Source organism: Curcuma longa, chromosome 19, assembly GCF_044706935.1.
Source record: "Curcuma longa cultivar G26 ecotype Majalengka, Jawa Barat chromosome 19, ITB_CL_G26_1.1, whole genome shotgun sequence".
NCBI classification, from domain to species: domain Eukaryota; kingdom Viridiplantae; phylum Streptophyta; class Magnoliopsida; order Zingiberales; family Zingiberaceae; genus Curcuma; species Curcuma longa.
Window position 1 is genome coordinate 2,073,262 of NC_133879.1, and position 12,204 is coordinate 2,085,465.

The 12,204-nt window shown below is 38.0% G+C and overlaps 1 protein-coding gene across 1 annotated transcript; it reads left to right on the forward strand.

The window, feature by feature from the left end:
- The first annotated feature begins 7,876 nt into the window (after nucleotides 1-7,876).
- Nucleotides 7,877-10,552, forward strand: LOC141812776 (putative pentatricopeptide repeat-containing protein At5g52630). Its single transcript, XM_074700766.1, has one exon. It carries the CDS (start codon nucleotides 7,877-7,879, stop codon nucleotides 9,989-9,991), a length of 2,115 nt encoding a protein of 704 aa, XP_074556867.1. The 3' UTR covers nucleotides 9,992-10,552.
- Nucleotides 10,553-12,204: the final 1,652 nt, after the last annotated feature.

The window sequence follows — 12,204 nt, forward strand, 5'->3', positions numbered from 1 at the left end:
GTTGGTTGTACATGTTGTAGGTTGTATAGTGGAAGCATGTTGTATGCTACATTTGTTGTTTAACTGACATTTTGTATGTTGTATGTTGAAGGAATGGAACTCACATTGTATATTTATTCATGTAATAAATGGGATTCATATAATAAATTGTTGGACCTTTTAGTTATTTGTTCTTGTAATATGATACATAATTCTGTAAGTGTATGCCACTGTAAATATGATTATTGATTATTATTATAAATTGTAGGATTTAATTTGAATAAATGAAGTCTGTAAATAGCTATGAATGAACAAAGTCAATAATAAAATCCCGCACTAATTGTCTAGGACAACTTCCATTATTGAGTCCAAGAAAGACGACCTAGACCTCTCGATATTACTTAAAATGATAATTAGGTGTTTGGTTAATAAATAAATAAATAACTAATTTTGATGGGTGTGAGTGACAATAAATAAGAGAATAAAAATTATATAAATAAAACAAATCACATCCAAAACATTCCACATCATCTGTACTAGGGGTACTAGAGGTATCAGCCTCAGTGGTCTTCCTCTTAATCCTATTGTAAAAAGTAAAGCTTTAACTAAGAAAATATTAAATTTAAATTATTTTAGAATTATTTTGAGAGCTTACTTTGGTATTTTTGGAGGAGAAATAAGACCGTGATGACCTAAAGCTTGGCGATGGCACAGGAAGGAGAGTTTTTTGAGATAGGAAGAGGATTTGTGCAGTTTGAGATGGTAGGGTTCGAGTTATTTTCATAAACATGTTTCGAGCGCTTGGATTCGAATAGGGGCACCTAGATTTTACACGGTACAGAGCGCCTGAAAAAATTTTCAGACGCCTGAATCCTAAAATCAAGGGCGCTTGTGCAAAATCATGGGCGATGTTCGAGAAGCGATTCGAGATGCCTGGATATAAATACAAGGGCCCAGATTGGGTTGGGCTGAGCTTTAACGGATTTAACTAGTTTGGGTTTAATTTAATTAATTTTAATTAGAGTTTAAGTTAGTTTAGGATTGCACTTAAGTTTTGATTAATTAAAATTTTAAAATTTTTAATTAGTTAAGATTTTAAAACTTAAGTTAATTAATTAGGGTTTTAAAACTTAAGTTAATTAATTAAGGTTTTAAACTTAAGTTAATTAATTAGGATTTTAAAACTTGAGTTAATTAAGGTTTTAATGATTTAGTTAATTAATTAAAGTTTTAAAGATTTAGTTAATTAATTAAAGTTTTAAGAATTTAATTAATTAAAATTTTAAGAATTTAGTTAATTTATTAAAGTTTTAAGGATTTTGTTGATTAATTAAAGATTTAAAGTTTAAGTTTAATTGATTAAGATTTAAAACTTAGATTAATTAATTAGGATAAAAATTAAGTTTAATTAATTAGAATTTTTAAAAATTAAGTTAAGTCAAATTTTAAAAATTAAGTTAAAATTTTAAAAGTTAAGTTAATTAATTAGAATTTTTAAAAATTAAGTTAATTAAAAAATTTTAAATTAAGTTAATTAGAATTTTAAAGATTATGTTAATTAGAATTTTATTCCTAGTTTCATCTCATCCATTCTTAAGTTATCACACAGTTAATCATATTGGTTGTGTGAGATGATTCTTCATTTTTATCTTGATTAATGTAATTAGTTATTGTCTAACATTTGATTAATCTTAGGTTAAATTCAAGTTTAACTTTTTGAATTACTAAGTATGCATTTCAAAAATCATCTTTCAGATGATGGTGAGCTATAGGGGTCTTCTTAGTTATCGGAGCAACAATCACTTTCTAAGATAAAGCTGGTTTAAGAAATTGCACACTTAGCTAATCTAGAGAGAAACTTTGGTCTAACTAGTCTAGGATTATATGAGGTAATTTTGGTTAGTTTCACTCAGCTAAGTAAATAAATTAGGATACTCCTTACCCCACTTGATCACTTAAATTGGATTTTTCTAACGTACTATTATCTTGACTCACCTTGGTACTAGGTTGGACAAGTGTTAATCAAATTTTATGTCCTAACCTAGCCTAGGTTCAATCTAAGAATAAAATTAAAAATTAAAATATACAATTCTATTTAACATGCAAGGTTTTAAATCCTCCTATATCGTGACCCTTATTAGGTCTAATCAAAAAATGTATTTGATCCATGGGGATCCAGTAGTGGTTTAGTCCAATTGGATTGGTCAGGTTGGACTTTGAAACCCATGTTTGGACTCATGATTTGGGTCGATTCAATAAAGACATGTATGATCTATATATGACTTTGTGTCCAAGCCTAGATCTACTATACACAACCCTTTAAGTTCCAAGTATCATGTCAAGATATTTAGAACTCAAAGTAAACTTTTTCAATGATCTTTTTAGATCGTCAATTTGAAGTTTTAACTTGGAATTCTTTTCCTCAAGTTTGACTTGAGTTGAGTTTCCAACTTCAACATTTTTAGTTGGTGACCTGAAGTTGACTTTCTCCTTAAGGAGTGCTACCTCCCCTTAGAGAGATTCAACTTGAGCACTGGACTTAGTCAATTTCTTAGTTAGACTATAGATGATTGCATACAATTTTTTTATACTTACGGAGGTTGTTGGCCATTTTATACCAAATATAGATCTGTGGCTTGTATTGGAGTCGCTATCTGATTCTGTCTCCGTTTTAGTTGGTTCCTCTTTAGTTGTTAGCCCTTTGATTACAATTCAACTTTTGCCTTTTGCTTGTTCTTCTTTAGTTGTCCTGCAAAAAGAGTCATACCTTTCTCAGCTTGGCTTATGTTAGTCTACCCATGGAGTTCAAGTTCAGAAAATAATTATTCTAATTTAATTATTGAAAAATCCTATGAAACTTTATAAGCATCGACGATCGATACCCATAAGGTGTTTCTCAGGGAAGTTCTTAGTGTGTACCTTATGATGCCCTAATTCTCCATGGTTTGTTCGATTGCGTGCATCTCGTTGAAAATGTTCTGAAGTTGGACATAGAGTTGACTAACAAACTCTCCTTCCTGCATGGTTATGTTATATAAATTATTTTAAAGTAAATCTCTTTTTCTTACCTTGGTGTCAGGCGTTCCTTCATGGAGCTTGATTATCTTGTTCCATATCTTGCGCATTGATGAAGGGACCGACCTGACTGACATCCTCTTTGGTCAAGTCATATTGAAGAGTCTAAGTAGCTTTAGCGTCAGCTTCTACTTTTCTTTTTGATGATGGGGTTCCATTCCTCACAACCCATTAAACATCTGTCAAGTTTGGTAGGTAGCGTGAATCCGACCTAGATGAAAATTCACATTTCTACCTGGGTCTTGAAGTGGAACTCCATGCAACTCTTTCAGTAATCAAAGTCATCTCTAGTGAAGAGCGAAGGACGAGATGTGTTGTAACCCTCTTGATGTGCCATTTAGAAACTTGCACACAAAAAAATGATATTCCAAGATTTGATCTTGGATTAGTAGTATGGGAAGAATAAAATACCCGAAGAGAAAAAGTCACTCGAGTGGTGTTGTACCAACTTTGAGTTGTTTCTAAAAACTAACAAATTTGTCAGAAGAGGTGATTACACAAATTCTGGCTAAGAACGAAAAAAATTAAAAATGAACGAAAAACTACATGTTCGATTGGTAGTTGCACCAATTTCAAGCACGTCACTCTGATACCAATTGTTGGATTGAGAAAGCACTAGAGGGATGAATAGCACTTCATATACATTTAAAAATCGTTCAAAAATAAAATCATGTTGTGGAATGATAACAAAATAGAATAGAGATAAGCACATAAAGACACCTTTAATTTTTCTTGGTTTATAGCCTTTGACTGCTACTCCAAGGCCCACGGTCATTGATCACTTCCGATAGGTATTCCACTAATAACCTTCTTCCCAAATGAGAAGAAGGCTCATTTCTTTTACAATGATGAGGGTCGGTAATAATCTTACTGACCCTTAGAATAATTAAGAACAAAGAGAAATGGGTAATAGAAAATGAGACAACCAACTTGCGTTACCAAAAGCAAAGCTTGTTTGAGCTTGTAGCGGTGTCTGAGGTAATTGCATCGTTAAAATTTGAGCATAGCAGGGTCTCGAAGTCACAACTTTGGTCTGATTGAAAACAGAGAATCGTTTGAACTATTGTCCTTGGCTACTGCTTGAGAGGTTCTTTTATTAACCATTCTGAGATCTTGGACCAGCTATAGGCCCCCTAACACGGCTTATCTGATCTAATTTATCAGTGAGTTATCCACCTCTGGACGTCTAGACTCCTTTTGGGTGCCTGTACAGCTAGCGTGATTGCATCTAGATCAAACTTCACTTCGACTACGACTTATCTATATCTAAGTGTCAGGAGTTTGACATGTTTAGTCCAACCAAGGTTTGCCTATTCAAATGGACACGAGGTTGGATTTCAAGCTATCAGGGCTTCTGGATCCACTCGTGGCACCTGGATCTCACTATTTCTAGTCAATTCTAATTTGTTGCTTTCTGCATCATATTGTTAGCACAGATATACAAGTAGTATGAATGACAGTTTTTCAACTTTTCGATCTCCTGTGAAACCTCAAGTTGGACCGACATCTATTGCTCTCTTTCCGAGAGCACATCTTCATTACTCCACTCGGGAGAGTTTATCTGATAACAAACCTTGATCCACCTGACCTATTTGGCCTTTTGCTCAGCTCAATCTTAACTCTCCGGATTTTTCACTAGATCTCCAACTCTTGTCCCCGTCTAAACTTTCGCCTGATGTCCTTGACTCCCAGAACTTCCTATTTGGTATCCTCGACTCCAAGGCTTTTCTTTTCGATATCCTTGATCTGCCGAGAGTTCCAGATAGTATCTTTGACCATGATTTCCTTGCGTAGCTTTAACTAGGACTTCCTTGTTGTGCTACCTACACATTTAGATCAACTTATTAGTTTACAAATAAAACTTAACCTTAAATCTTTGTTAATATCAAAATATAAATTTGATTCTGATGCTTCTTGCACTAACATAAAAATCTAATCTAGATATTATTATTCAATATAATGTGGTGACAAAGCTTCATCCCTTGAAAGAGTTGAGATGGTTATTATGAATAGGATCTTTGTGGAACTTATCTCAGTTAATAGTTGACTTCACACTTAGAACCAAGTCACTCAACATGTAGAAAAGCTGCAACAATGATAGTTGGGGAAAAAATAGTTTTGATTTTATCCGATCATTGTTTGGAAACATCAACTGTAGGAAATATGCAAATGAAAAAAAATAGAATGAGATTGATGAAGGTATAGAACGACTATGAGAAGCAAATTTAGGTCACCTTTCTAAGGAGAAGGTAAACTTTTTTAGTCAAGTGATATAGTTGATTAGTTGAAACACATGAGCAAAAATTAAAAGGCATCTCTGTTTTTCATTATTCTCGTAAAAAATTCCATGTTATAGGAATATCAAAAGGATGTCCCAACCTTAAATTTCTTTCCTAATTGTCCCTCTTTACTTGGTCAGTCCAACACCTATCATCCAAGACAAATATCTAGATAAATCGATCAAAAATCAAATCAACTTATCATTGTGAGGTGTATCTATTATGAGTGCCGCGGTAGGACATCTAGGTTGTCACCCAAGCACCCGCGGTTCGATCCCCAACTACGGCGTATTTTTAAGAATTTCCTCCGAATGGGAATCGCAATCAAAGGATACTGGACATCTGGGTTGGCCGCTGCGTGCGCTTCCCGATTCACCCTGGTGGCCGGTGGGAAACTTCCGTGGGGCCGGACCGGTCACTCCCAGGGATTGAGTCAATGCGACTAACTAGGATTTATCATTTTTTTTATTATGAGTGCCCACCTTTTACTCACGTTTGTGTGGTCTTTTTTGAGTCATGGAAACATGTAAGATGTTTACAAGCAAAAACATCATTTGTCTCCATGAGACCTATCCTGTCTCTGTGCATCATCTCCTATTCATTGTGATGAGCATGACCCCATATAACAGTTTTGGACATATTGTCACATGGGCAAAAGTGATCAAACTTGCCCCCACGGGCGGGCGCAGCTGGTCAGGACATAGATGCTTGCAGATGAAGGTATGCGGTTCGAGGCTCATGGCGCACATGCGATAACATCAAAATGTGTCATGTTTCCAATTCCTCGCGCCACTATGCCCTGACCAGTCCCGCATTCACCGTGATTTACTCCCCCTCATACTTGTGGGGCCGGGGTGGGGGGGCCGCTAGGTTGGCGGTTCCAACCTTTTGCAGAGAAAAGTGATCAAACTTAACAAATTAAGCATCCCATTGAGCCTCTTACAACCCACTGTGTGCCCTTTGCTTTTAATGTCAAAAATTTTGAAGTCAAGGCACCTATAATAATTTTGGTTCAAAACTACTACAGGAGTCTATACCAGTCCATATATCCATGTTCACAAAAACATCAGTTTTCTCCTTAATGTTGGGATTGGTGTTGTGATGTTGGAGAAACTAAAAGAAGTGAATACTGAACATTCCTACTATGAGCATTTGAAGAATCTTGCTAATATCTTAGCAAGGTTAATTCAATAGAAATATGTAGTGGAAATTAAAAGAGAAAAGATAAGCAAACTAATAATCAATTTAACATGATTCAAAATTCTCATTTATATTTTATAATCTATGATTTTTAATGGATCACTCCCGAGTAGATTAATATGCTTTCTCGTTTAATTATATAATTTTTGAAAGTGAAGAAATCTCTTACAAATACTTAGAATGATTACAAATTGAAATACAAAAACACAGAAAGAGAGTGTATAAGTAAGGCACGTAATAATGAATTGGAATGTTGACATTTGAATTTTTATGTTGACCTCTTTTATAAGAATGAATTGGAATGTTGACCTTTGAATCTTCACCTTGACCTCTTTTACAACTTTCATCTAATTTTTCTTGTTCTTAACTATTGTGCTATTGAAATACATCATTAATCGACTATATATTATAATTATTAGGTCATTCCACCCTTGTTGCATAATCTTTTTAGATCGATCAATATAAGTCAATTGGATCTTGTTATTAGTCAATTGTATTCATAGGTTGATTTGCAATTATAGATAAGCGAATTTTTTTGAAAGATATAATCAAAATAAAATTTCTTAGTGACACATAACATCAAAAAATTTGAAAAAAAAAATAAAAATATTTTTCTCAAACTAAATGTGTTTAGTTTTATTTTATTTTTTCCATTAATACAAACATTTTAAAAAATATCAAGGAAAAGAAATTCAAAAGAACATTTTTTTATATGAAATCGTCAAACGAATATCCTTTTTCATTTATTACCAAAATAATATTTATCTCACATCAATCTATTTTTATTTCTAAAAATATTTTTATTTTAACATTATTATAACATTAATAGTATCATAGTTGCTATACAGTTGCAGCAACTATAATCTTATTATTACTATATAATTATAATAATTATTATATAGTTGTTATAATATAATTTTGAATAGTATTGATTATAGATAAAGTTATTACGGTTCATAATTATTATAATATAATATTGATGAATATTGATTAAAAATAATATTCATATTGTAATATATATGAATTGTTATAATATGACATTACTAATGATCAAAATTAAAATATTTATATTAGAATAGTTATGGTTCATAGTTAAGTGAAAAAATATTTTTAAAAATAAAAATAGATCTAAAAAATTATGATTTAATAGAAATTAAGAATCTTTATAGTCTAATTGTCCACTGACGCCGAGTACGTGAACGTGTTCCCTGATTGTAAATTAGCATAAAATGTGGACGGCGGAATTTGAATCTGCGCGGGCAGAGCCCACATAATTTCTACTCTTGTCCGATAACCAAATTATTCTATTTTATTCAATAAATCCGAAACCCGGACCGGACCGAATGGCCAGCCAACTCCATTCCCCCTTCCTCCTGCCCCGCTCCGCTCTCTCGCTTCGCCCCATCTTTGATCCCTACTCTCTCTCTGCCCTTCTGCACCGCTGCTCCTCCCCCACTCTTCTCCGCTACGGCCAGCAAGCCCATGCTATCGCCCTCACCTCCTTCCTCGCCGCTCACCCCCTCGTCGCCGCCCGCCTCCTCGGCATGTACTCCGCTTGCTGCATGCCCACTGCCGCCTCCCTCGTCTTCGACACCGCCCCAAACTCAGCCCTCTCCAATCGCGTCCTCTGGACCACGCTCATCTCTGGTCTTGTCCGAAACGGCGATCACCGCGCCGCTATGGAGAAGTTCCGCACCATGCAGGTCATGGGCGTCCCACCCAACAACTTCACCCTCCCCACTGTGCTCTCAGCCTGCGCCTCAGAGAGAGCCCTCCGCTTCGGCTGCCAGGTCCATGGCTGTGCGCTTCGGACTGGTTTCGGTGCTAGCCCCTTCGTCCAGAGCTCGCTTGTCGGCCTCTACTCCAACTGCTCCGATCTCGACAGCGCTAAGCGGGTTCTCCAGACGTCGGACTCTGACGACCCGGTCCCGTGGAATACCCTTATCGTGAGCTGTACGCGATCGGCGCGGCACGAACACGCCCTCTCCCTTTTTGTGGAAATGCACCTTCGAGGCCTCGCGCTAGACGAGTTTACGTTCCCCTCCGCTCTCAACTCCGCCGCCTTCTCCGGCTACTCAGGCATCGGAAGATGCATCCATTGTCTGGTTCTTCGGAGCGGCTTCGACTCTCACATTCACGTTGCCAACGCCTTGGTGGACATGTACGTTAAGACGAGCGACTTCACCCACGCCCGTGGGGTGTTCGACCAAATGCCGGAGAGGGATGTGGTGACATGGACCTCCCTCCTCGTTGGCCATGCGCGTCAGGGTTCCCACGAGGTCGCCCTTCAACTCTACTACGCCATGCTTGCCCATGGAGTTCAACCGGACGAGTTCGCCGTGGCAGGGGTGCTGAGTTCCTGTGCCAGTTCGACCGCACTAGAACTCGGCCGGCAGGTGCACGCTGCCATCGTCCACCGCGGCCTCGATGCTTTTGTCTCGGTTGCCAACGCACTGATCACCATCTACGCCCGTAGTGGGTCCATCGACGAAGCCCACGTTGTGTTCGAGAAGTCTCTCTGCCGCCGCGACGCGGTCACGTGGACGGCTCTCATCATGGGCTACGCCCAAAACGGGCGTGGTGGGGATTCCCTCCGCCTCTACGACGCAATGCTCGCGGCAGGAGCTCGTCCGGACTATGTGACCTTCATCGGCCTGATCTTTGCGTGCAGCCACGCTGGTCTCGTCGAATCAGGGCGAGTCCACTTCGAGTCGATGGAGAAGGTCTACGGCATAATCCCCGGACCGGAGCACTACTCGTGCATGGTGGATCTGCTGGGCCGGTCTGGGCGTGTGGAGGAGGCAGTCGAGCTTCTGGGTCGGATGGATGGCGAGCCAGACGCGACCGTGTGGAAGTCGCTGTTGGCTGCTTGCCGGGTGCATCGGAACATACCGCTGGCTGAGCGCGCGGCGGAACGCCTATTCAAGCTGGCGCCGGGTGACGCAGTGCCGTACGTGATGCTGGCAAATGTATACACTGCGGCAGGACGGTGGTTGGACGTGGCGCGGGTGAGGTCGCTGATGAGGGCGCGCGGGGTGAGCAAGGAGCCTGGGTGGAGCTGGATGGAGGAGGGCGGAGCGGTGCACACATTCAAGGCAGGAGACAGGGAGCACGCCCAGGCGAAGGAGATCTTTGCCAAGGTGAGGGAGATGATGCAGATGATCAAGGAGGAGGGGTACTCGGCGGACACAGGGTTTGCTTTGCACGACGAGGAGGAGGAGGGGAAGGCAGCGGAGCTGGAGGTGCACAGCGAGAGGCTGGCCGTGGCTTGGAGCCTCATCACTTCCGCTGCCCATGGTAAGCCTATAAGGGTGTACAAGAATCTGCGTGTTTGCGGCGACTGCCACACCGCGCTCAAACTAATCGCTAAGGTGTATGACAAGGTCATCATTCTAAGAGATGCCAATTGCTTCCATCACATGAGAGATGGGATCTGTTCTTGTGGTGATTATTGGTGATTCCTTTCTCCCTTCTCCCTGCATTGAAAGATAGATATCCAGAACTTGGGAATGGGCTTTCTTGACTCTAGCAACATATGATCATTGTAGCAAAAGGTGATTATGTTCACCCCCTCACAGCCTGTCTTCAGATTATACGAAGAGAGGCAAATCACGGGTCAACTTATAGCCGACTGCCAAATGATTAGGAGGCGGGAGAGATTTTTTTCCTCAAGGGCATGCACCCGTCTAGCAACAGATGATCAATGCTACTTATTAGAGTTAGTGAAGCTAAAATGCTGCTGTATCAACATGCTGAAATCATCCAAGCGGCATGCTTCATCAAATCCTAAGAATGGCACCCTGGGGCTCTGTTCTTATCGGTCATTCATAGCTTAATCTACCAAGTGATGCATGATTGCTAAGTTATGCAATCATAGGTACATATTTCGATTGGTTTCCCATTCAAAGCTTGCTCTTTATATATGTATAGGTTATTTTTAGTTCAAAAATCATAGAATCTCTCTCAAATTTCTTCTGCACTTTCTTGGGATTGCTCTTGAACTCGTGAAAATAGATATCAACCCCTTTATGTTTGAGGTAGCAGAAGGAGAGTACTTTACCCTTGGAAAGAGTATTTGGCCATTATTCTTGCACAAGGGGTGAAATCCCTCTTTCTTTGAGTGATTACATTCTTTCAAGTTATGTTTTTCAAAAATTTACTTTTGTTGTTACTCTCCATCTATATATCTGCAAAATTATTTTTGTCCTAACAATCTAGAGATAGAGTCCTTTGATTTACCATAGATTTGGAATTATATATAGACAATTATATTGTTATATATCATATATGTATATGTACAGTATTTTTTGTTGCTAAATATTGTATTTTATTGAACTGTTAATTTATATAGTACTTTAATTTTCTTGATACTACCTATCGGGTTATTACATTGTAGAACTACAAATTTATATGATCATGCTATCTTTGAGAATTTCATTCCGATAGATTATATTATTGGAATAGAAAATGAAAGTGTATGCTAATATATCATACTCTCAGAAATAGAAATAGAATGGTTTAGGTTTGAAATAAATCTAATATGTTTAAGTCCATACTTTTGAATAAAATTCATTGAAAATTGACTTTGTGCCAAAATTCATTAATAGTTGAAGAAAGTTCGGAGTTAGGGAAGTTGAACATCATAAGATTTAGGAGAGTGTTAGAACAAAATAATTTAAGTTTGATGTGAATCACATGCGTTTAGGTCTATAGTATTGGCTAAACAGTTATTAATGGATTTAAAAGTTCATATATATTCCAAATTTGTTTTGTTGTACTCCAATCTATTTATTTTTTTCTATAAGTTTGGAACTTTTAAATGTTAGGACTGTGAGACGTGTCTAGGGAGGGAATTTAAATAACTGCTTGCTTTTGGCTTCGAGTTTGTGTCTATAATTTGAGTTAGCATGTATTGGAATAACTAATAACAAACTCAAAACATAAATCAACTCAAAGATAATACAAACACAACGATATACATGATTTGGTAGCTTTCCATGCTCTTACTCTATAACCTATGATCCATTAGTGGATCGCTCTTAGAATCCCTATCTCTTTTCTCCTTCTTAGATATCTTTTGGATGTGGAGAAACCTTTAATAACACTTGACTTTATAGCAAATATAAAAAATTGAATACAAAGACAACCAAGAACAAAATAATAGAATTGAAATGAATCATAAATGAAGCTTTCCCTTGTTTGCTTTCTTTCTCTTTGGAGTGCTTAGAATTGACACAAGAATGCAACAATGTTTACTCAAGAGTAGGTTCTAATTGGTGCTGAAAGTTTCCCCTTGAAACCCTCTTCTTAGAGATCATGTTGGTTTTTAAAATTCACTTAATCAGTCAACTACTAAGCTATCTTAGTCAATCCATTGTCAGTTCTTAGTCAATCCATTGCCTTCATCCAGTTGATTGATCTTGCATGCAATCGATTGCTATGGACCATAATGGATAGTTGAATTGGCTGATCCTCCATCCAGTCAACTGGTCCACTATAATATTTGAAGAATTCGATCGTGCCTACAGTCTTATCTGATCAATGACTCTTTCTTGCATTTCATCTATAGCAGTAGTCGATTGACCTCCCATATCAGTCAACAAGGTGGTTGACTAACCTTCGAACAGAAATGTTTTGTTTATTTGCATTCTATCTTGAGTTGGTTGCCTAG

Bases quoted from the DNA above. Each gene is read 5' to 3' on its own strand.
- LOC141812776 (XM_074700766.1), top strand. From the start codon at position 7,877: ATGGCCAGCCAACTCCATTCCCCCTTCCTCCTGCCCCGCTCCGCTCTC.